This window comes from Bos indicus x Bos taurus, chromosome 14 (genome assembly GCF_003369695.1).
Source record: "Bos indicus x Bos taurus breed Angus x Brahman F1 hybrid chromosome 14, Bos_hybrid_MaternalHap_v2.0, whole genome shotgun sequence".
In the NCBI taxonomy this organism is placed as follows: Eukaryota; Metazoa; Chordata; class Mammalia; order Artiodactyla; family Bovidae; genus Bos; species Bos indicus x Bos taurus.
The window spans coordinates 80,635,851-80,661,388 of record NC_040089.1 but is presented as its reverse complement, the minus strand read 5'-3'; the positions used below and the strand labels follow the sequence as shown (position 1 = coordinate 80,661,388).

Genomic DNA, 25,538 nt, shown 5'->3' with positions numbered 1-25,538 from the left:
ACTGTTTATTCTCTGGGGTTGCAAAGAGTCGGACACAACTGAACGACGTTCGCTTTCATTACCATCTTAATAAGTTTTCTGATCTATAAACTTGGAGTATCTTTTCATCTACATAAATAATTCTTCATTTTTTTCAGCAGTTGTTTTGTGTAATAGTTTTAGTGTACAAGTTTTGTGCTTCTTTTTGTTAAATTCACACCTAAGTATATTATTCTTTTGGATGCTGTTATAAATGACTCATTTATTTTTTTAGAATAATTGCATTTTAGAAATGTTCTTTACTAATATCAGTTCAGTTCAGTTGCTCAGTCATGACTGACTCTTTGCGACCCCATGAATCACAGCACACCAGGCCTCCCTGTCCATCACCAACTCCTGGAGTTCACCCAAACTCATGTCTATCGAGTCGGTGATGCCATCCAGCCATCTCATCCTCTGTCATCCCCTTCTCCTCCTGCCCCCAATATCTTTACTAATATAGATTAATGCAATTACGTTTATATGTTGATCTTGTATAATGTCATCTTGATGAACCTGTTTATTCTAACGGTTTTTTAACGGACTTTTTAAAATGTGTGTATATATATGTATAACTATATATACATATAATTTGAAAGGAAAAGTAGCTTAACTATTATCTGTCAAACATGGATGCCTTTTTAAAAATTTGCCTTACTCGAGATTACAATGCAGTGTTAAACAGAAGTGGTGAGAGCAGACATTTCCCTCTTATTCCTGTTCTTAAGGAAAAAGCATTCACTCTTTCACCATTAATTATGATGTTGGCTGTTTCACATAGCTGCCCTTTCTCAGGCTGAAGAAATTCTCTTTTATTCTCAGTTTGTTGAGTGTTCTTATTATGAAAAAGAAAGTTGGATTTTTGTCAAATGCTTTCTTTGCCTTGACATGATCGTATATTTTCCCCCCTTTAGTCTGTTAATATTAGTGATTTTATATTCAATCACCTTTGCATTCCTGAGAAATCGCACTTGGTCATATGCAGAATAGAATTTTCACATGTTGCTAAGCTGAGTTTGCTAGCATTTTGCTGAGGACTTTCCCATCTGAATTCAAAAGAGATTATGGCTTGTAGTTGTATTTTCTTGTGCTTTCTTTTTTGTCTGACTTTGGTATCAGGGTAATATTGGCTTCAGAGAATGAACCGAGAAGTACTCTCTTGACTTTTGGAAGAGCCTGAGAAGGATTGCCAGTTCTCTTTGGATTTTTGGTATAATTCACTCATGAAGCTCGAAGAGTCTACTTCTCTGGGTTTGAGTTTTCTGGGTAGCTTTAAAATTACTAACCATATCGCACCATTTATAATAGTTATCTATTGCTGTCACAATGTATTATGGTGAAGTTAGTGGCTTAAAACAAAATATTTTTCTATCACACAGTTCTGGATGTTAGGAAGTTTGAGATGGGTCTGACTTGATTAAAATCAAAGCATAGGCAGGGCTTTTTCCTGTAGACTCTACTTGAGAATTAATTACTTTGCCTTTTCCAGTTTAGAGAATGTGCACATTTGCTCACGTTTCCTTTCTCCATCTTTGGCAAACCAATTTCTTTTACATTGCATTCCTGTGACCTCCTTACCATGGTCCAGTCTCTCTAACAGACCTCAACTGGGAAGACTTCTGCTTTTAGAGACTCATTCCTATTGAGATTATTCAGGAGAATCTCCTGTCTCAATAGCTTTCTTCTTAATCACACTTGGAAAATTCCTTTTTCCATGTAAGATAACAAATACACAAGTCCCAGAGTTCATGATGTAGACATTCTACCAACCACATTTTGAAAAGTATATTAATTTTACACACATTGATTTATGCAATTTCTTCTTAAATTAGTCTAAAGGACAAAGGTAAAGAATTATTCTCCTATGCTATGCTATGCTAAGTCACTTCAGTCATGTCCAACTCTGTGTGACTCCTGAGACGACAGCCCCCCACACACACACACACACAGGAATGGCTAAGTCATTGGTCATTGGTATTTGAACTCAACTTCCAACCTGTCTCCCCTCTGCATAGGTCAGGGAATAGGTTCCAACCTTCCAATCACATGGTTGGCTCCACTGGCAACTACCAGCTACCCTTAAGGTCTTTCTAGAAGTCACCTCATTAACATAACAAATTACACCTGTATCAGTTCAGTTCAGTTCAGTCGCTCAGTTGTGTCTGACTCTTTGCGACCCCATAAACTGCAGCATGCCAGCCCTCCCTGTCCATCACCAGCTCCTGGAGTCCACCCAAACCCATGTCCATCGAGTTGGTGATGCCATCCAACCATCTCATCCTCTGTTGTCCCCTTCTTCTGCCCTCAATCTTTCCCAGCATCAGGGTCTTTTCCAATGAGTCAACTATTTGCAGGAGGTGGCCAAATGATTGGAGTTTCAGCTTCAACATCAGTCCCTCCAATGAACACCCAGGACTGATCTCCTTTAGGATGGACTGGTTGGATGTCCTTGCAGTCCAAGGGACTCTCAAGAGTCTTCTCCAACACCACAGTTCAAAACACCTGTATCACTCTCATCAATTAGGAAATTCTGGGGGTTTGAGGAGGTCTGCCAAACATGATGACAAAGATCAAATACGTATTTCTTATTAGGAGTCACAATACCACAAGATGTACGATTATGTGATTCATCAAAACTGCTTTCAATGTATAGTTTTCATGACAACAATCAAAATGAGTATTTATGCTACAATCCATTTGTTTGCTGCCTTTTCACACAACTTGAAAGTGCAAAGAAAGTTAAATTGTTAGAAACTATATACAAACAATATACCGAACAATCCAGGCATGTTATGAAATATCTCTGTCTATTATTGATCTGGGACTATTTTATTAAGAAAGTTAGTAATCATGTGTTAGAAAAGACACTCACCGGTGGATGAGACCAAGTCAAACCTTAATACTTTGTGGCCCTGGGTAAGTCGCTTAAGTGTTAATCATATTCTCTTGAGGTTTTATAGTACCTGTCTAGTCTAATTTGCTGAGATGTTCTGGGGATCAAATGAAATTAATGTGAAAAGATACTGAAAAGCCAAAAGCATTACACAAGTCATAGACAACAGTCACTAACAGAATATATTCAGTGGAGTTATAAAATTTTCAGAGAAAAGTTGCAAACTAAATATAAACTTGTATTAGAAGCTCAGGAAAGTATTCCCTTGTTCCTGAATGAATAAACTTTTGGCTTCTGGGTGATAATAAATAGAGGAAAGCTAACATCTATTGGGGCACACGGCTAATAAAACAATTGCAGGCATGAAAAGAAGAGCCAGAGGTGAAGCGCTCAGGGCCAGAGGCATTGCTGTGCTGCCCTGGGAACCCATGCAGCCCACAGCGGAACAGGATTTTGGCAGAGGATAAGGAGATGGTTTTGTGTGTAGATTCCTGCTGGATCTGTGACATTTCTGTTCATCACTCACCCACTCAGTGAGTTTGATTACTGCTGTGGCAAGAGAGTCTCTGGAAAAGTAAAAGGAAATGGAGGGACCAAAGATCTTTGATGTCTCAGAGTGTAATAAATGACAGCAGAAGAGGGACCTTTGTCTGAGGGATGGGGAAATAAGAGGCTAGCACACGCCCTGATAAGCTCTTCTGCTGCTTGAAAAACTTCACACTGGTATTTTCAGAAAGGCTGAGAGTTCTTTTCCTGGAGAAATAAAAAATTTTCACACTAGCTCACCAAATAACAGAAAATTAAGAGGGGTGGTACAAATCAGTAATACATAAACAATGAACCATTAATGAATAATAATTTTCATTAATGAATACCATTAATGAACAGTAGCTCAAAACCTTCATGCTTATTTCCATTTAATCATTACAATAATTCAGATGGGTATTATAACCACCATTTTAAGAGAGTTTGAATGCCTAGGCTAGGTTCAGATCAGATCAGATCAGTCGCTCAGTCTTGTCCGACTCTTTGCGACCCCATGAATCGCAGCACGCCAGGCCTCCCTGTCCATCACCAACTCCCGGAGTTCACTCAGACTCACGGCCATTGAGTCAGTGATGCCATCCAGCCATCTCATCCTCTGTTGTCCCCTTCTCCTCCTGCCCCCAATCCCTCCCAGCATCAGAGTCTTTTCCAATGAGTCAACTCTTTGCATGAGGTGGCCAAAGTACTGGAGTTTCAGCTTTAGCATCTTTCCTTCCAAAGAAATCCCAGGGCTGATCTCCTTCAGAATGGACTGGTTGGATCTCCTTGCAGTCCAAGGGACTCTCAAGAGTCTTCTCCAACACCACAGTTCAAAAGCATCAATCCTTCAGTGCTCAGCTTTCTTTATAGTCCAACTCTCACATTCATACATGACCATTGGAAAAAACCATAGCCTTGACTAGATGGACCTTTGTTGGCAAAGTAATGTCTCTGCTTTTGAATATGCTATCTAGGTTGGTCATAACTTTCCTTCCAAGGAGTAAGTGTCGTTTAATTTCATGGCTGCAGTCACCATCTGCAGTGATTTTGGAGCCCCACAAAATAAAGTCTGACACTGTTTCCACTGTTTCCCCATCTATTTCCCATAAAGTGGTGGGACCAGATGCCATGATCTTCATTTTCTGAATGTTGAGCTTTAAGCCAACTTTTTCACTCTCCACTTTCACTTTCATCAAGAGGCTTTTGAGTTCCTCTTCACTTTCTGCACAGCTAATAAGTTGTAGACTATAATTAAGACCTGCTGCTAAGTCATTCCAGTCGTGCCCACTCCGTGTGACCCGATAGACGGCAGCCCACCAGGCTCCTCCGTCCCTGGGATTCTCCAGGCAAGAACACTGGAGTGGGTTGCCATTTCCTTCTCCAGTGCATGGAAGTGAAAAATGAAAGTAAAGTCGCTCGGTCGTGCCCAACTCTTAGCAACCCCATGGACTGCAGCCTACCAGGCTCGTCCGTCCATGGGATTTTCCAGGCAAGAGTACTGGACTGGGGTGCCATTGTCTTCTCCAATTCTAGATGTCATGTTCTTTGCCCACATTCTTGATTTCCAAACACCAGTCCTTGGACCAGTGTTTCTTAATGTCAAAGTTTTCACAGGTTACTGAATATCTTGAAGGGAAATTCATGATTAAATGTTTGATAGTTCTTGGAGACAGGATTAAAAGTTGAGTAGTCTGTGTCTGTTCTTCCACACTATATTGTAAATTCATGAAATTCAAACGTCTCTACCCAATAATGACTATATAAGTAAATGAATAAACAAATTTTAAATGCTTTTAAATTTGTATCTCTGAAAAATATTAGATCTGGGGCCAAATTATTTTTTCATATCCAAATGCTTCAGTCATTTATTCATTTAAATGTATTAAAACAATAAATATATGAACAGAATAGGAAGAAACTTAGCAATAAACTTCATTTGAAAATCATTGGTATTTAAAGCATTTGCTATTAAAGACACCTTTCAATACCTGTGAAGACTGGAGCCCACCTGCCCCACGCAGGCATCCTTTGAGGAAGCAAATGTTCCCTGTCCTGTTTGTTTGAGTACACTTGGCATTTCCGAGGGTTCTTTCCATGAATTTTTCTTTGTCTGTTTCATTGGGGCCTTCGTCCAATTTGTGACTGAAAATATTAAAGTGGTTGCTTAGAAACGCTGAGGTTGGAAATTTACAAGCTTTCACAAGGTTACATTGAAGTACAGGGGCAGCATATGGTGATCTGATAGGTTTTGTTCCCTAGCCAATGAGAGGGGTAGCCTTCTGTGATCTCTGTAATTATTTCATGGCACTTTAAGATGCCAAGCTGAATTTAGAAACCAGCAAGGCATCAAGGCTAAGAAAAAATAGAATGTTCTTTTTGTTTCCCATATTTTTGACTGAAGAATTTGTTGTTAATTTAAAAAATTAATTGGATGGTTTTGGAAATCTAAAAGCAGAAGGCAAATTTTATCTGAAGGATAGAGTTAAAGACTCATTATTTTGACTGAAACAGAAAGGAAGTAAGAACGCTTGTTAATGTGGAAAGAAAAAAAGACAGCATTGAAATGAGGATATTTCCTAGGAAGAGTTATTGTCCTAAAAGTAAATTTTAACATATAAAAATCTACTTAATAACTACATAGTATTAGTCACTCAGTCGTGTCTGACTCTTTGTGACCCGATTGACTGTAGCCCACCAGGCTCCCCCATCCAGGGGATTCTCCAGGCAAGAATACTGGAATGGGTTGCCATTTCCTTCTCCAGAGGATCTTTTTGACCCAGGGATCAAACCCGGGTCTCCTGCACTTCAGGCAGATTCTTATCCATCTGGGCCATGAGGGAAGCCCAGTAACCATATACTGGAAGAGAATTAAATTTTTTCCTAACAGCTCAAGAGGATTATGGAAATTAAGAGACAGGATCAAGGAGACAAATGGTAAATTGAGAAATGATTAAAGAATTGAAACCCTGGTAATGCATAGTTGTTGTGTTATGATATCAACCAGGTCTTGGGGAAAACATCACGAGAAATTTGGATAGATGAACTAAATAATTCACTTATTTTCCTATGTTAAAAAAAAATGTTTACTCAGAGCCAGGTGTTCCAGAAACCATGTTGGGATGCCAGGATGAAAATAAGAGAAAATGTGAACTTTGCCTTCATAGAGCCTATAATGTTTGAGACACAGACATATAAGCTAATGTGGAACCCCTTATGAAAAGTATAATGATGTAATGACAAAATTATGGGGCTTTGTGAACACAGAGGAGCATTTACGATAGCTGTGGAAAATTAGGAAGGTTTCACGGTGGGCTAATTACTGTAGCAGTTCCAGAATATCAATGGTTTAACACAGTCAGACTTTTTTTTCCTTTACTCAAGCATGTCTGTGTATTTGCTATGTTCGATGGGGCCCCTTTCCCTTGTGTTTTGAAGGCTCTTCTCCCACGCCTTTGGTGTCTCCTAGAACCCTAGAGTCTGTTGATAGCTCTCTGTGGCAGACAGGCCGCTGGACAGAGAGACCTGGGGGTGTTTTTTGGGGAGGAGATGAGACCTAGGTGGGGCATGTTTAGTGACGACATGGATCCTCAGGGGAAGCTGAGAAGTGTAGTGAAAATAAGCTTGCTGACTGACCAGCCTTCCTTACGACACAGTCTATGAGAGGGGATTTCCTCTCAACTGAGGAAGATGGGAACCTGGGATCCAGGTGAAGAAGACTGGGCAAGAACATTCTAGAAAGAAGAGGTACCATGTAAGACAAGGTTTCAAAACTTACGGGAAGTTTACAGACCAGCGTTGTTGGGCTGTCCATTGCAGGTCCTGACTGGTGAGCGATGAGGCTGGCTCCTGCTGCTTTTTCCTCAGCTACACTTTTCGGTGAATGGCGTTGCCTGCTGGACACTTCCTCTGATGACCCAGGGGCATATCAGATTCAGCCAGCTGTGTAAGACCAGTTCCAGGGCCTTCTACTCGACCTGCTCTGGCTTCCCTTCAAACCTAGCTCTTCTTCATCCTATCACACAAATTTAAAAAAAAGGAAATAATCCTTCACATCTCCTCTCCCTAATTCCAAAAAGGAAACTGATCTCTCATCAATCTTACATGCTAAATTCAAACTTTTTTGTGAACACGCTCATTTCTCTCCATTTCCACTCTATGATTCTACTCGAAACTAACCATCACCTTTTGCCCTGTCTGTCACGAAAGGCCCCTCACCCCACTCCACTCCTGGCATCCATTTTTGCTTCTCTTTAGTCTGTTACACCCAGTGATCCATTGGAAACCAGGCCCATCACACCACAACAATCTGCATTTACTAGGTCCTCTCATAGTACTAGGCATTATAGTCCATATATTTGCATTGATTGTCTTGTTTAGTCCTCATATACCGGTTTATGGTAGAGCTTATTCCTGTTTCATTTTATAAGTGATGAAGCAGAGGCTTGGGATGTTTAGGTTGCTGATTCAATTTCACACAGATGTTAGGCAGAGTAACTTTAAAAAATATAATGGTTTGCTTCCTGCCGAGGTCCAGCCCTGGCTGATCCAGGGAGTTCGAAGCGGGGACGGCGTCGGCGAGGATCAGGATACAAAGCTTCAATTAGATATTAATTAGAGACATAAAGAGTAATAGAATGAGGATAGCTCAGTAGGAAAATTCAGTGGAGAAAAGAGGCTGAGTAGCTTGGTTTACGCGGGAACCAATAAAACTTCAAGACAAGAAGCTTGCACCACTTACGTAGGCCGCAGGCGCCCTTCCGTTCTCCCAAAGGAGAGGAGACACTGAGGCCTCCCTGGTTGGATCTTAGAAGCCCAGGCATAATTAGTAAGCATGGTGGGCTCCGCGCTCCAGATGGAAACTCAGCCAGAGTTTGAGAGAGAGAGCGACATGGGGAGACCAGTATTTCAAGAAACTGATCCCAATTCTTTATTTTCCATGGTCTACTTTTATACACTGAGATGTTATGCAAAAGTCACGTGGGGTCAGCAGTCCTGACTTTTATCAAAGTCAGGTGCTTCATACAAATGTATACAGAGGTCTTAGGGGTGTTACATCATCTTCTGGCCAAGGGGCCAGCTGACAATTTATGACCCTCTCCTTGTGACAACGGTCAGTCAACCAGGACACTTATTTCTCCAGGGGTGATTATTCTTAAAAAAGACTCCACCTTCTGAAGGTAACAGATAAAGTTACATTCCTATAGGGTGAGGGTGTAGTGGGTTTTAATTAAGGAAAGAATTTACTTAGCCTAAGGTCTAATGTGATTAATATCAAAGGTTAATACTTATTTCTTCTATATATTCATTAATGTGTGTAAAGGCAGGGGATGTGGAGACTTAGCAACAAACATTGGCTCAACAAATGAAAAACCCTTCACCAATACAATTTCTAATCAGCCCATTATACTTATACTAATGGTTTTCTAACTTTTCTAAGGAACCTGTTTTTAGAAGGTTTAAAGCATCTCGTGCCTCTCACGGTTGGGAGGCTGTGAGCAATCACATGTGGCTGGACAAGCCTGTCAGGCAGGCTAGAGAACCTTCAGAGGAGTTTGTAGGTTGAAACACTATCACGCCCAGGAATTATTATTAACTGGAGCTCTAAGTTAACTCCTTCTCCGAAAGAGGTGGTGGGGAACAGACCCCCGTAAAGTCAGAGGTGTAGGGGAGAGCACAAAGTAGTAAAGTAGGCAGGCTCTGGTTATGGAGGTAGATGCTCGAGGATTTCCAGGGGGACTCCTGAGGCTCGATCCCGCATTTGCGTATGTCGAGCCTCCTTCCTCATGACCTTTGCCACGGGCGGAGTGCCTCACCCTGGCCCCCAACAGCTTCCTAAGCCCGTTTTCTAAATCATTATGCTAAAATTTCTCAGTGTAGACATTTAAAATGTTTGCTTACTGATTGAATGAATGAATGAGAGGAAGGGGCGGACTGCCAGGTGCCGCATGTAATGGAGGGTCGTGTGAACACAGTTTACTTTGTTCATGTGGTGGAAATGTGGAAATTTTTTAAAAAGCGATGATGTGGATCTATAGATTTGAAAGATGTCTTCATTACGCACATGGAAGATGGGCTGGAAGAGGAAGTTCAAAGTAAGGAATAATTTCATTAGAGCTCAAAAGAAATTGGCGAGGGGAATATGGACAAAATTATATCACAGAAGGCCTGAGGCTCCTCCAAGTCCTTGAGGGCACACTCCTTCTTTGCCTACTTCGGAGTCTCCTTTCCTTCTCCAATATACCACCTGGTCCGAAGGCAACATTAATTGCATCTTTCAACAACAACTACAGTGTCTACTGACTTTATCATGGTGAAATGAGATGTTATATAGAGTGCCCAATAAAGTCCTTCAAGAAAAGAAAATGTGTTTCTTCACCTTCCTACCATTACATTCTAAAATGACTTGGATACGGCAGAGAAATGGATATAAAATTACCCATCTTGAGTTTAGAAGATTAAACACAGTCATGAAAGTATTAAAAGATAAGGATAAAGTGTCCATGCTTGGAAAACCCTACTTTGTGACTTTTGAAGGTAAAGTCAGTAAACGTGTTTAATATTGCTGACATTTTCCTTATCCTGCTTAGTTCTATGGTTCCAAATGAACTCTAAAATTTGGTGAAATATAATCTTATATTCAAATGGGAATAGAATCCATGTCTGTCTCTTTGCCTCTCCCCTGCCCCCCGTCTCTCTCTGTACCAATACTTAAAATGGATCTCTTAAACAGAACCCATCTAGGAGCATTTATTCTGATACATGTGATATAATAAGGTATCTGAGTTAAATAACATGTGATGAAATACATTGGGCTAAATTTCTGGTTTCTACTTTAAATGCCATAAATCTATTCATGTAAATAGGGTTTGAGATGAGATAGGAAACCTAATATGTAACAAGCATATTCTAGGAATACATCAGAAAATGCAATAACAAAAATGCTAAAGATAGGGGATCTGCAAAATGTTATACAGTTTTGCTGAGTGTGTAGGACCTTCATTTTCTGAAAATATAGAGTCCCACTGTGCATTATTTAACTTTCAAAGCAACGGATTGCAGGGACTACAGTTGCAGAGTGATTTTTTTATAATAAAGAATCTGGGGAGTGACACAGAAGAAGAGAATGGAAAATAGGAAAGGAAATTTATTCTATGTCCCTCTCTCTGTTAATGCATTTTTTTTTTTTTTTTGGTGTAGAGAGAACTTTAGCTGAATAATCTACAACCATCCTATTAGCATTAGTCTTATCAGAGATAAAATGAAAAAACTTGCATTCACTGTTACTATTCTGTGTCTGTATTTTGTGCTGGTTTTTGATACTTTTATTTTTCTCTCTAGCTTTAGATAATTTATCTACTAATAATATCAATAAATTCCCATAATCTAAAATATTTTGTTAATGATCCCAGCATGAATGTGATTAAAAATAAATACAAATAACATGAAAGAATCATCATAATTTCCTATGTGGGAAAAGTACGGGAAGATAAATTAATGCTTGGACTTTTGTCATTGAATAATAATTAGCATCAGTCTGGGAGGTGGGAAGAAATGAGTGAAGTGGGTCAAAAGATACAAAGCTGCATTTAAAAAATAAATGAGATGCAATGTACAGCATGGTGACCATAGGAAAGGGAAAGTTGCTCAGTCGTGTCCGACTCTTTGCGACCCCATGGACCATACAGTCCATGGAATTCTCCAGGCCAGAACACTGGAGTGGGTAGCCTTTCCCTTCTCCAGGGGATCTTCCCAACCTAGGGGCTGAACTCAGGTCTCCTGCATTGGAGGCAAATTCTTTACCAGCTGAACCACAAGGGAAGCCCTTTGACTATGGTGACTATAGTTAAGCATATTTTATATCTGAAAGTTGCCAAGAAAGTAGATCTTAAAAGTTGTCATCACAAGAAAACCTGTTTTGTAACCATGTATGGTGATAGGTGTTAACTAGACTTATTGTGGCCATCATTTCACAATATATACAAATATCGAATCATTATGTTGTACACTTGAAACTAATATAATGCTATGCATCAGTATATCAAATAACAAAGCATTATGATCCACAGAGAAAGTCAACTGGAACCATCAAGAACTTTAAATTATTGTTAGTAAAGTGGAACTTTGAAAAAGATTACAGATTGTATATAGAAAAGATTCTATTGGAAATAATGCTTTATTTCCTGAAAAAGTATCAGTCACATGTTCTTCTAAGAAACATACATGGTGGAAAGAACTGATTAGAGTCTGTGGTAAGACTAAAATTAGTTTGGTTATTTTGACTGTCAATAGCCCAATCGTTCACACACGTTAAACACTGCTTTACCGTTGTGGCGGAAGAGTAAGTCAGCCGAGATGCGGGGTCGGCTCTCTCCCCGCGGCCCCTCGCTCTTGCTCTTGTTCTGAGATGTGACGGCTGGGATCACTTCCGGCCCGGGCACGCGGCCCAGAGGCGCTGGCTCGGAGGCCCTGGGCGTCTCCGTGCGCTCTGCACACGCGGGCTCCACCCGGAAGACAGCGTGCCCGCCGCGTCCTGGCTGTGGGCACTGGGTCGGCCGCTGGGGGAGAGGAAACGTGCCTGCAGGGCCTCCGAGCTTCCGGTTTGCTTGCAGCCTCCGAGCTGGCACCGTGCCTACAGCGAGCTCAGCACGGACAGTGTGGACAGGAGACGACTGGCGCCGTGAGCAGGACATACAGGATTGTGTATGCAGATACAGTTTCAGAAAGAACTGCAGCTTTGACCATAGCGCCATTTGACAAATATTCAGTAAATACTCTTTCAAGAGGATATACCCACTCCAGTGTTCTTGCCTGGAGAATCCCAGGGACAGAGGAGCCTGGTGGGAGGCCGTCCATGGGGTCGCACAGAGTCGGGCGCGACTGAAGTGACTTAGCAGTAGCAGTAGCAAGAGTATATAGTTTTAATCATTGTCAGCAGTTTCTGTCTTCTGTGTAACCTCACGGTGTGGACGTTACCCTCTGGGATTATCTGAGCTGCTTCCTCCAGTGCAGACTCTGCAGCCTCTTTCTGCTTCTGTCTGGGCCACCATCACTCCAGTGAGGACACAGCTCGGGGCCAACAAAGCCAGAGATCTACAGCCTTCTTTCCTGAACTATGTTATCAGAGCCCTGCCCTGTGGCCCCGCAGATTTCCAAAATGACTTTAGACATCCCCGCTGACCCCATTATCAACATTTCAAGGAAAATATCTGATGCTTCAGGATCAGGGAATTAAGCACAGGGAAAAGATTAAATCTTGGAGATATGCACTAGGTAACCACTTATACTGGACATTATGACTTTGAGCTATGAACATCAAATGAGATTTTCACTTAGTATTTGAAAAAAGACGAAGTATCCAGGAAAACAGTGACACGAGGGGAATCCTTAAGAATACGCCTGTTTTCCGATTAGCTTATAGACTATGTCTTCCTTATTATAAAAAAAATAAAAAATACTTCTAACTTGAATCTGGCAGACAGGACAGACACAAACACACATACAAAATGTGTCTTCTTTTATACGGAATTTAAGTGAGAAGTTCATAAATATAAGAAAAGTAAATTATTCCTTAAAGTAATCAGCCATCTCAACCTAGCAGCAGAGTTTATCCCAGGAAAATTCAAAATGAGCTCATTTGTCTAAAATATAAAGGATATGTACACAGACACAGACACATATATGTATCACATTAAGAGATAAAAATGCATATTATAATGTATCATTTAAGAAGATAACCCAAACTTTCATTCATTTCTTATGATTTAAAGATAAAAACTCTTGGAAAAATAGCAATAGGATATTTAAATAATAGGTATTTAGCCCAAAATCTATATTTTACTTAATAGTGAATCAGAAGCGCATGGAGTCTGGAAACAAGCTATTTGATGATTATTCTTTAATGTTTTTAAAATAAAATCAAAAGAAGACGGAAGACAAATTTGAAAGAAGAGGAGACTGAGTTATTGTATGGAAGTAATTGCAGGTGTGAAGATTTTGTAAGTAGAAAATAAAAGGAAATGAATCATTCTTAAAATTACTAGACAATTTCTATGAATTAAAAATATAAATAAATACATACAAAGAAAAAAATGAAATAGCTTATTCATACAAAATCATGTTCAGTTCAGTTCAGTTCAGTCACTCAGCCGTGTCTGACTCTTTGCGACCCCATGAATTGCAGCATGCCAGGCCTCCCTGTCCATCACCAACTCCCAGAGTTCACTCAAACTCAGGTCCATTGAGTCGGTGAAAATCATGTTAAACCTCATTAAAACCTACAAAAAATAATAAGCACTCCATTTCTTATTTGACTGATAATAGAGTAGAATAAATATAAATAAGAAAGCTAAAGGAATAGATATTTGGTTTTATGTTGACAAAGTAAAGCAAGGACAGTGTGAACATATAATCTTTGGAAAAACTGTCACTGTCCAATCATCACATCCTTGATGGTTCCCTTCAAAGTCTATTCTAAGAACAGACTACTCAACCGTGTAGAATTGAAAGCGCTGTCTTTGTTGGATAGGCTAGACTTGCACAATGACTAAATCAAAAGAGCTCTGGCTTGAGTATTTATATCCAAAAGGCAAGAATGGTTAATGCATAATTTCAACCTTCACAGACAAGTAAGAGATTCTTCTATGTTAAAATGCATTTATTCAACAAATATATATTACATCCTTCCGCTGTACCAAGCCCTGGAGATTCATGATGAGTTAGAAACAGTTCCTGCCTCAGGGAGCCCGTGGCATTTCTGCATAGAAAGAAATCTAATAAACTGAGTTTAAAATTGAAGACTTCAAGCTTTTCTTATGAATCTAAATAAACCCTTATTCACATACAGATATTACTCTTTCTGATGGGATTTAGATATAATCTATAGATGGTGAATTTAATGTGAGGATATTAAAGATAAGCCTGCTCTTTAAGGGATTGTGCACTGCAAAAGTTGTTGGCATCTGTTCTTGAAATGAGTAATTTGTATATAAAATAGAATTAGACTAAGAGAGATACAAATACCTTAAGTCACAGATATTTAGGCTGTATGTATATTCATTAAGAACTATTTTGGCTTGAAATGAATCTAGTTTCTGAATATGACTATTACCCTATAGGAGTATTATGTGATAAAGTGACATGCTTGCGTGTGGGTAAAAATGCAGCTTTTGAATTTCTGGCAGGAGACTGAGGTTGCAATTAAAGAAATAATTGTCAGACAGAATGTTACAGTCTACCTTTTGTTTCTAATGCTGAAGTTACTTTTTTCAGACACATAGCTTTAGCTGTACTTTAGATATCTAACTTTATAATGATATTTATCGTACAGTGATAAAAAGGTGAACAAAATCTGAAAACTTTATAGGCCAGTGTATATGATCATTCAAAATTAATACATGTATGTGTTCAGTTGCATATATCTAAGATCCAATTCTGGAAGTGATATAAGAAATTAGATTAAATATTTGATTTTGAACATCTTCGTGGTAAATTTTTCCTGAATTTCAAGTTAATTGCTTTTTATGAAAGTCTATAGACTGTGGGAATGGCAACCCACTCCAGTACTCTTGCCTGGAGAATCCCAGGGATGGGGGAGCCTGGTTGGCTTCCATCTATGGGATCGCACAGAGTCGGACATGACTGAAGTGACTTAGCAGCAGCAGCAGCATAGACTGTGGAAGAACTTAATCCATGAGCTTGATGGACACGAAATATTGAAAATATTTATGAGGGGACATGTGCCGAAAACCTCTGTTATTAAGCAGATACATCTTACCAGTGGAGTCTTCTAGTCATTTTGTAGAATAACTCTTCCTCATCCATTCAACATAGGTCATGCCCTTAAATACAGTTTATTTATATTGGGGGTAAAGATTTAATTTTTTTCTATTTAATAATCAACTTTCAGGGTAGTGAATAAGTACTTTTCCAACCACATATTATATACAAAGTATTTTGTTTCATTTCTTTATTTCTTTCTCTAATCAGCCCACTGGCCAATATTAGCAGGACTTCATGTGTCGATGATGTGATGTGATGTGACGTACAAAGCAGCAGCCTTGAGACCGTCTTTGTTTCACTCTGCCCACAAAAAAACTGAACTTAAATCTGTATAAGCTTTTCCTTCTGAGTTCTCATCAACAGAATATATGAAGCCTAAAGGCAAGATGAGCCTGCTCTGTCTGGAAGAATTTGGGAGATAGAACAATCAAATGCAGTCAGTATGTTTTGTTTAGGTCCTGATTTGGATATTCCAACTGTCTAAAGACTTCTTTGATAATAGGGAGGATTTGAAAATAGACTGGACATTAAATAATAGTAAGAAGCCTTTTTAAATTTTAGGTGTGAAAATGTCATATGGTTATGAATAAAGGGTCTGCATTTATTTCTGTTTAGGTATTATTGGAAACATTTAGAGAAGAAATGGCAAAAGAAATGTCATAGTGTCTAGAATTTGTTTTAAAATACAGCAGCAGACAATTATAAAAGAGAAACAAGAGAATAGATGAAACCATTACAGAAAAATTCCAATTAGTGTTGAAGCTTGATATTGATTCTGTCATATTTATGATACGTTTGAAGCATTTTATATTAAAATGTAAAGAAAATGAAGTTAAAATAAAGCTCTTCAGCAGTGTTAGAATTGAATAATCAACCATTAATATATCTATTAATACTATGCAATCATGTAAATATTATTGGTGACAAATATACCAAATATTTACTGTCTGAGCCAGGGTTTCCCTGGTTGCTCAGACAGTAAAGAATCTGCCTGCAGTGCAAGAGACCAGATTTGATCCCTGGGCCAGGAAGATCCCCTGGAGAAGAGAATGGCGACCCACTCCAGTATTTTTGCCCGGAGAATTCTATGGACCGAGGAGCCTGGCAGAACCCAGTCCATCGGGTCCTGGAGTAGGGAGTCGTGCATGACTGGTGACTAACACGTGTCGAAGTGAGAAAGAGTATGATGGAGTATAAAAAGCAAACAGGTTTGGATGTGCTTGCTTGCTTTTATCTTTGTGTACCCCGTGACCTTGGATAAGTTTCTTAGCCTCTCAGGATTTCTATTTTTTCTTATTTAAAATAAATGCAATATTTTCTGCATGACTAAAATAGGACAGTCTTTGAGAAATGACTAGTAAAATAGAATATACTAACCTCCACAAACTTCTCCCTTAGTAATCGTTTCTCATAGTTGTTGATGATTATGATGATGGCAATATCATCATTGTTATCATTCTCATTTTAGAAATCTCACTTGATCTTGCTTTAAAAATCTAGGTCAGATGAATTCAACAACTCATGGCATTGATGTCTCCAGGAAAGAAATAATCTCACACACCTTTCCATAAGAAAGACCCCAAACATTCCTTTGTTAAGCATATATTTAATGAGTATCTACCATATGCAGACAGAGTCCCTACTCTAAGAGTTAGGAATAAAGCACTAAAGAAGATCAACAGTGCCTCTGTACTCAAACGATTGCTATTCTAGTGAAAATGTTGCACTAGGCTTGAAAACATAAATTCAATAGTTTGAAGTACTGAAATATATGAAATTCAATAAATTTCAATGAAAGTGCACTAATGTTAGTTATAATCTATGCAGAAGCATTGGGTGGAAAAGTTTAAATATGATCAGATTCATACCAAAATCAGTATTCACAACTAAAATGAGAGATTCCCTATATTTTTCTAAACCATAACTAACAAAACCCAGATTCTGGTTTATTTCTTTTACATTTTCTATTACTTATCTTCTGCATGCAACATAAATAAATACAGCAAAATATTTACAAATTATGACAAATTTTAATTAGTGAAAGTGCACCACTTTATTTTCATTCAGTTCAGTTCAGTCGCTCAGTCGTGTCTGACTCTTTGCAACCCCATGAACCTTAGCACACCAGGCCTCCCTGTCCATCACCAACTCCCGGAGTTCACTCAGACTCACATCCATTGAGTCATGCCATCCAGCCATCTCATCCTCTGTCGTCCTCTTCTCCTCCTGCCTCCAATCCCTCCCAGCATCAGGGTCTTTTCCAATGAGTCAACTCTTCGTGTGAGGTGGCCAAAGTATTGGAGTTTCAGCTTTAGCATCAGTCATTCCAAAGACCACCCAGGACTGATCTCCTTTAGGATAGACTGGTTTGATCTCCTTGCAGTCCAAGGGACTCTCAAGAGTCTTCTCCAACACCACAGTTCAAAAGCATCAATTCTTCGGCGCTCAGCTTTCTCGACAGTCCAACTCTCACATCCATACTTGACTACTGGAAAAACCATAGCCTTGACTAGACGGACCTTTGTTGGCAAAGTAATGTCTCTGCTTTTGAATATGCTATCTAGGTTGGTCATAACTTTCCTTCCAAGGAGTGTCTTTTAATTTTCATTATTTACTTTCTAATATTACTTCTAATTTCCAGACAAATATTTCTCTATGTTTGAAGATATGTGTAATTTTAAGTCTGTGTGTCATTTTCAAATTTCTGCAACAATATTGTTCAGTTTCTTCAGCCCAGTTTATGAGACTGCATTTTTGGAGTAACAGGGCAAGCAATTATTTAAGTCTTACATGTGGTAAGTTTATTGCATTTTACATTTAATCTACTATAGAATGTGACGCTTTTTCTTTAAGTTATATCTTCCTAATCTACTTCAATTTTAAGAAAACTATGAAATTTTGTTTTAAAAAAGTTATGTAATTTTTCTTAAAAAATTATAAAGCAGAAAGAAAAATATTAGAAAAATCCTGTCATACTATATTTATTTTCAACTTGCATTATGATCCTGACCACTGGGATATTATTAAGCTTATTAATTTGTCTCTCTTACATTAACTTTTATTCCTATAAATACAATTGTTCTTTAGGTCTTCATCATTGCAGGGAACTATTTATTTTTAAATTTTAAGTAGGTGTCATGATGATCTTGTTGACATTACAAATCAAGGATTTTCTGTTTTTGATGGCTTCCAGAACTATTCCCCACAGATATTTGTAGCAACTTTAGCTATCTGATCAGGTAACCTTATTTTATCCACCAGAATTAATTTGGATCCAACTTTTCTCTTATGACTAAGTGATACTTGCATTATTGAACTTGTCTCAAGGCTAATTTTTTTAAAAAAAGAGCTATAAGATCTCTGCATGTGTCTTCAGGTTTATAGACATCGATATGTGTACATTACTTATAGATGTCTATATGTGTACGTTACTTATATGTGTCTATATGTGTATGTTACTCCTGGGAGCTTTCAAGGGTTTCCTTTTGTTAATTCTTCTGACACCAGAACTGTTAAAAGATAAACCAGGGCATATCAAAAGTTTAAAGAGTTCAATTGAGCAAAAATATATTTGAATGGACCATTACCAAACCAGAGGAGGTTAGGAATATTCTGCTTTAGTGGGCTTCAAAGAATGAAGAGATTATTATAAATATATATGGAATATTTGTCTTTGTCTGACTTATTCAATTTGTATGATAACCTCTCAGTTCAGTCCAGTTCAGTCGCTCAGTCGTGTCCGACTCTTTGCGACCCCATGAATCGCAGCACGCCAGGCCTCCCTGTCCATCCCAACTCCCGGAGTTCACTCAGACTCATATCCATCGAGTCAGTGATGCCATCCAGCCATCTCATCCTCTGTTGTCCCCTTCTCCTCCTGCCTCCAATCCCTCCCAGCATCACAGTCTTTTCCAATGAGTCAACTCTTCGCATGAGGTGGCCAAAGTATTGCAGTTTTAGCTTTAGCATCAGTCCTTCCAATGAACATCCAGGACTGATCTCCTTTAGAGAGTTGGACCTCTAAAGAGATGGACTGGTTGGATCTCCTTGCAGTCCATGGGACTCTCAAGAGTCTTCTCCAACACCACAGTTCAAAAGCATCAATTCTTCGGGCTCAGCTTTCTTCACAGTCCAACTCTCACATCTATACATGACCACTGGAAAAACCATAGCGTTGACTAGACGGACCTTTGTTGGCAAAATAATATCTCTGCTTTTCAATACTCCAGTAAAATTATAAAAAAAAGATGGAATTATTAATTCATGAAACATTCATTTGATCACGGGGCCAGCATTAAGTCTGAAGCTGAGGATTTAAAGGTGAATAAGGAAGTCTTTGCCTTACGTAGCTTACAGCTCAGTGGAGTTTGTAAGACTTAAAGTGAGAGGTCATACATGAATTAGGGGAAAATCATAGACGCAAGACCTTGTACACTGGGTGGTGCAGCTTTATATAAAGAATTTGCTTTTGGGACTCCCCTGCTGGCATGGTGGATAGAATCTGCCTGCTGACCTGGGTTCAATCCTGGTCCGAGAAGATTCCACATGTTGTGGAGCCACTAAGACCATGAGCCACAGCTCCTGAAGCCTGCACACTCTAGGACCCAGGAGACACCACCAATAGCCCCTGGGAAGCCCGTGTTCCCCAGCGACTAAGCTCTGCAACCAGAGAAGCCATGGCAACCAGAAGCCATGCACTGCAACCAGGGAGCAGCCCTGGCCCCAGCAACCAGAGCAGCAACCGAGACCCAGAGCAGTCCAAGGAAAGAAAGAAAAAGTAAAGAAGGAAGGAAGCCTACCATGAACAGCTTTCTGTAGCAGAGATCACCAATGCTTGCTTTGAGCCAGCCAACCAGATGGTGAAATGTGACCCTCGCCATGGTAAATACATGGACTGCTGCCTGTTGTACTGTGGCGATGTGGTTCCCAATGATGTCAATGCTGCCATTGCCACCATCGAGACCAAGCGCAGCATCCAGTTTGTGGACTGGTGCCCCCCTGGCTTCAAGGTTGGCATTAACTACCAGCCTCCCACTGTGGTACCTGGTGGAGACCTGGCCATGTGCATGCTGAGCAACACCACAGCCATCGCTGAGGCCTGAGCTCTCCTGGGCCATAACTTTGACCTGATGTATGCCAAGCGTGCCTTTGTTCACTGGTACTTGGGTGAGGGCATGGAGGAAGGAGAGTTTTATGAGGCCCGTGAGGACATGGCTGCCCTTGAGGAGGACTGTGAGGAGGCTGGAGCCTACAGTGCTGAGGGAGATGATGAGGGTGACGAGTATTACCATGCCTGCTGCAGTTTCATCTTGGGACTGTATTATTTGTGTTCGGTGGAGCTGCCCACTGTGGCCCTATCTTGTCAATAAAGGTGATATTTCCACTTCCAAGGTCACGCTGTGTCATAGTAAATATTTACTTATTGAAGGCCAGTTTGGGATGGAGTAGGCTGGCAATTTCCATCAGATCGTTTGCTCAGCGTTTCAAGTGATTTCTCTGTACTGTGCCAAGGGGTTTGTCTATTTTGCTTAGACCTGAAACGATGACTGGTGATAAAATCATAAGTGAGGCAAATAAATAAATAAATGATCAAAATGTCAAAAAGTTATTTTAAAAAAGTTGCTTTCGATTAGCTCACAAAATGGTTAAATTCTCTGCTTTTTCTGAAAATCAAAACTTCAGGGTTCATGCGCCCACCTCCATCTCACTCCTTGCTTGAATCATTTTAGGAGGACCTCTCTCTTTCCTAAGTCGTCTTTCGCCTCCAGGAATGTATCAAAAGCCCTGCTGATTTCAGGGGAGCCACGGACTCAGAGGGAAAGTAAATTAGTATTTTAGTTAAGGAGCACTGACTGTGTTATGAGATTCGCATGGGCCGACAGCACAGAACAGGGGGTTAAATCCTTGATCAGGGGATCAAGACTCTGCAAGGTCCACACTGAGCCATAGGCTTCGCTTAGCACTGTCCCGAACTTCCCTGCCTGCGTGTGGCTGGTGGAGTGGTTGTATGCATGCATGCTAAATTGCTTCCGTCTGTCCAACTCTGTGCAACCCTATGGACTGTAGCCCGCCAGGCTCCTCTGTCCATGGGATTCTCCAGGCAAGAATACTGGAGTGAGTTGCCATTTCCTTCACCAAGTGGAGTGCATGAGCTGGGACAAAGACACGTTTAATTTTTTTTTTCTTTTTTAAAGTGTGTGTTTACATATAATAGTTTGTATCTCTTACTGCTCTACCACTCTCTTGCCCTATCCCCATCGCCCCGCGCCCCGCCCCCCTGCACCCCGCCTCCCCACGACCCCACCCCGCTATAACCACTAGTTTGTTCTCTGTGTCTGTGAGCCTGTTTCTTCTTTGGTTATATTCACTGGTTTGTTGGGTTTTTTAGATTTCACTTATAAGTGATGCCCCACAGTGTTTGTTTTTCTCTGTTTCCTTTAAATATTCATCTATAGAAATACTACTCAAATTAACAATTTTATTCTTTAATTGAACCTTCCCATTCACAAATTATTCACAAAAATATGTTCACTAATATAAAGAAGAAAAGTGAATGGATAAAAGTATCAGATATGCTATGCTATGCTAAGTCACCTCAGTCGTGTCCGACTCTGTGCGACCCCATAGACGGCAGCCCACCAGGCTCCCCGGTCCCTGGGATTCTCCAGGCAAGAACACTGGAGTGGGTTGCCATTTCCTTCTCCAATGCAGGAAAGGGAAAAGTGAAAGTGAAGCCGCTCAGTCGCGTCCGACTCTTAGCGACCCCATGGACTGCAGCCCACCAGGCTCCTCCGTCCATGAGATTTTCCAGGCAAGAGTACTGGAGTGGGGTGCCATTGCCTTCTCCAAAGTATCAGATACTGCTTAGCAAATCAGAAGCATTATTTCTTTATGACTAAACTACTAACTGGCAATACAATTAAATTATTTTTCTGACCAAATGGGTTCTGGTTTTTTTTTTTTCCATTCAACATGAAGGCAATAATGAGTTAAAGTGTGTAAATTACTTGGAGTTCTCAGAAGAAAAGCGCAATGTGAATATACTCATCAGAATAAGCATCAAAATCTTAATATCGTAAGGTGTCTAGCTCTAAGCTCATCCTTATTGATTTGACAAATGATATTCTCATGATTTTTAAAAAAATCAAATATCTTAGTCTGGTGATCTTCATTACAATTAGAGTTGGGTCATAAAATTTAGCTTACACTGTACTCAAATGTGCAGAGAAAGTTTTAATTAAATTTATTTGGTGTTTAAGTCACTTTGAACTTCCTTGTAGGAGGAAATATAAATAAAGGCCCAAACTGTTTAAACGTTGACCAACATGCAATATTCTAATCTGTCCCATGTAGTGAACCGGCCACCCTCTCGCCTTCCCCTCTCCTGTGGGAGCAGCATGTACCCATGGAGGGGCTGATGTGACCGTGACACCTGGAGGACAGCCGGTCCTGGGTCCGTGGAGCATCCTTGCAGTGTCCTTCAGTAGGAGGTTGCCTCTCTGGTCTGCAGATTGCTAGGGCCCTCTTGAGAACAAAGCCCAGGAAGGATAATGAGTGACGTGTACATCACTCCCTTGTTCTTCTTATCAACCTGCAGGCTAGAAAAAGAAATCTTCTTTTACTTTTTTTTTTTAATACCGTCTCTCTTCTATTGTCTAGGTGGAAGAGCCCTTCTAAAGGAGATCTCTTAACTCTAAGATTCGGAAAGACCAGTCTTGGGCTTTCATGTGTTAAGGTGGCCACTAGGATATTTGGGGAAAAAATCTTAATACAGTAGGCTGATCTGAAAGACTACTGTAGCCTCACTGAGTAACTCTACCTCCCAGAATTGAATATTCATATATTCTTTTTCTTTGCATTTCCCTGTAAGAAATCCTGTTCTCCGTCTAGACAGAGGATGCCTCAGGCCAACAAAGTGAAAGTCAGGTACACAGAAAAGTGAACGAGAAAGCTCATCTACGTTTTCTAAGTAACTCTTGGTTCTCACAGTCTTTAAGCTGTCTTTAAAACAGGGTTAGGTGTGAGGTTTCTGTTTTGGAAATATCATGAAATGCACACAGTGGTTCCGCCTCATCTGTGTAGGGTACTCAGTCCCTTAGTTACCCAGACTAGCAAGCACTCTCAGAAGAGCAAGCGCCAGCAAGGCTCAGCATCGTTTCACATATTTTCTTATCAAGTTAGTTACTTTTCCTTTTTGACCTGTAGGGCTATCCTTTCTGTCCTCGTAAAACCATCCTGAGTTTTAAATGTGTATGTTCTGTACTTTATTTTACACATATTACACATTATGTTTTACCCTATCTTTATTTCTTATTAAAATGTTCAGGAAATCTGAAAATCATGTTGCAGGAAATGAAAGTCTCTTCTATATCCAAACCACATATTATCAGCACCACTGCATGCTTACTTTTTATTTTTAAAAATTCTTTGTCATTTTAAGCCAAAAGTTATGTCTTATTCTTTGTTCTAACTATAAAAGAGCAAGGCTTACGTAAGAGTTGAGAATAAACGGAAACAAAAAGACATACTTCTATGATTAAATAAAATTTGTAAATATATTTACAACTCTGTCTGTAAAGTTTAAGGGTATTCCACACTGACCAGATAGCATGCTTTAAGTATGTTCAGAAAACTTGCCTAGGTTATGTCACTTCTCACCAAGAAAATGCCAACCAGGAGAAGGTAATCTAGCTAGCAGTGCTGTTTCACCCTCCATCAATGTACACATTGTGTTTCCAAACAGATTCACGTAACCAAGGACAAGACAGAGCTACAATAACAAACGCAGTTGAGACTGTATAATTGTAAGGGAAAGAAACAAGCTGGAGAAAAAAATATCTGGTAGATTTCCATTCCGAAGATTTCCTTTGACTTACTGACTGTAACCAAATTCTGTTACAGTTCAGTTCAGTTCAGTCACTCAGTCGTGTCCGACTCTTTGAGACCCCATGGACTCTAGGACACCAGGCCTCCCTGTCCATCACCAACTCCTGGAGTTTACTCAAACTCAGTCCATTGAGTTGATGATGCCATCCAACCATCTCATCCTCTGTCGTCACCTTCTCCTCCCGCTTCAATGTTTCCCAGCATTAGTGTCTTTACACATGAGTTAGTTCTTCACATCAGGGTGGCCAAATATTGGAGTTTCAGCTTCAGTATCAATCCTTCCAATGAATATTCAGGACTGATTTCCTTTAGGATGGATGTTGGCAATTTGATCTCTGGTTCTTCTGCCTTTTCTAAATCCAGCTTGAATATCTGGAAGTTCATGGTTCATGTACTGTTGAAACCTGGTTTGGAGAATTTTGAGCATTACTTTGCAAGCCTGTGAGATGAGTGCAATTGTGCAGTAGTCTGAACATTCTCTGGCATTGCCTTTCTTTGGCATTGCTTTTCTTTGGGATTGGGATTTTCTTTGGGAATGAAAACTAACCTTTTCCAGTCCTGTGGCCACTACTGAGTTTTCCAAATTTGCTGGCATATTGAGTGCAGCACTTTCACAGCATCATCTTTCAGGATTTGAAATAGCTCAACTGGAACTCCATCACCTCCATTAGCTTTGTTCTTAGTGATGCTTCCTAAGGCCCACTTGACTGCACATTCCAGGATGTCTGGCTCTAGGTAAGTGATCACACCATTGTGATTATCTGGGTCATGAAGATCTTTTTTGTATAGTTCTTCTGTGTATTCTTGCCACCTCTTCTTAATATCTCCTAATATCTCCTGTTAGGTCCATACCACTTCTGTCCTTTATTGAGCCCATCTTTGCATGAAATGTTTTCTTGGTATCTCTAATTTTCTTGAAGAGATCTCTAGTCTTTCCCATTCTATTGTTTTCTTCTATTTCTTTGCATTGATCACTGAGGAAGGCTTTCTTCTCTCTCCTTGCTATTCTTTGGAACTCTGCATTCAAATGGGTATATCTTTCCTTTTCTTCTTTGCTTTTCGCTTCTCTTCTTTTCTCAGCTATTTGTAAGGCCTCCTCAGATAATAAGATCTGTTTCACTGCATGCCGCAACTACTGAGGTCTGTATGCCCTCGGGGTGGTGTTCTGAGACCAGAGAAGCCGTGGCAGAGAGAAGCCCATCCCTGCAACCAGACAAGAGCCCCTGCTCATCTCAACTGGAGGAAGCCTGCCTGCAGCAGTGAAGACCCAGTGCAACCAAAAGTAGAGAAATAATAAAAATGTCTATCTCACAAGGTTATTGAAATTATGAAATTAAAGTGGAATACCTTCTAGTTTGCTGTACTGTTCATCATTGTGTAATTATAAGGTTTGGCTATTTCTGGGTGCCTGAAAGTTTATTGAATCAAATTTTTGTAA

General features: G+C 39.9%; 1 protein-coding gene across 1 annotated transcript; it reads left to right on the top strand.

Moving 5' to 3' along the window:
* Positions 1-19,995: 19,995 nt before the first annotated feature.
* On the top strand, positions 19,996-20,609 carry LOC113904027 (tubulin alpha chain-like; the record flags this gene model as incomplete). The annotated part of the gene is given in 1 exon segment (XM_027560655.1): positions 19,996-20,609. A coding segment is annotated over 1 exon segment (588 nt), but the record flags the coding sequence as incomplete, so codon positions are not given.
* Positions 20,610-25,538: the final 4,929 nt, after the last annotated feature.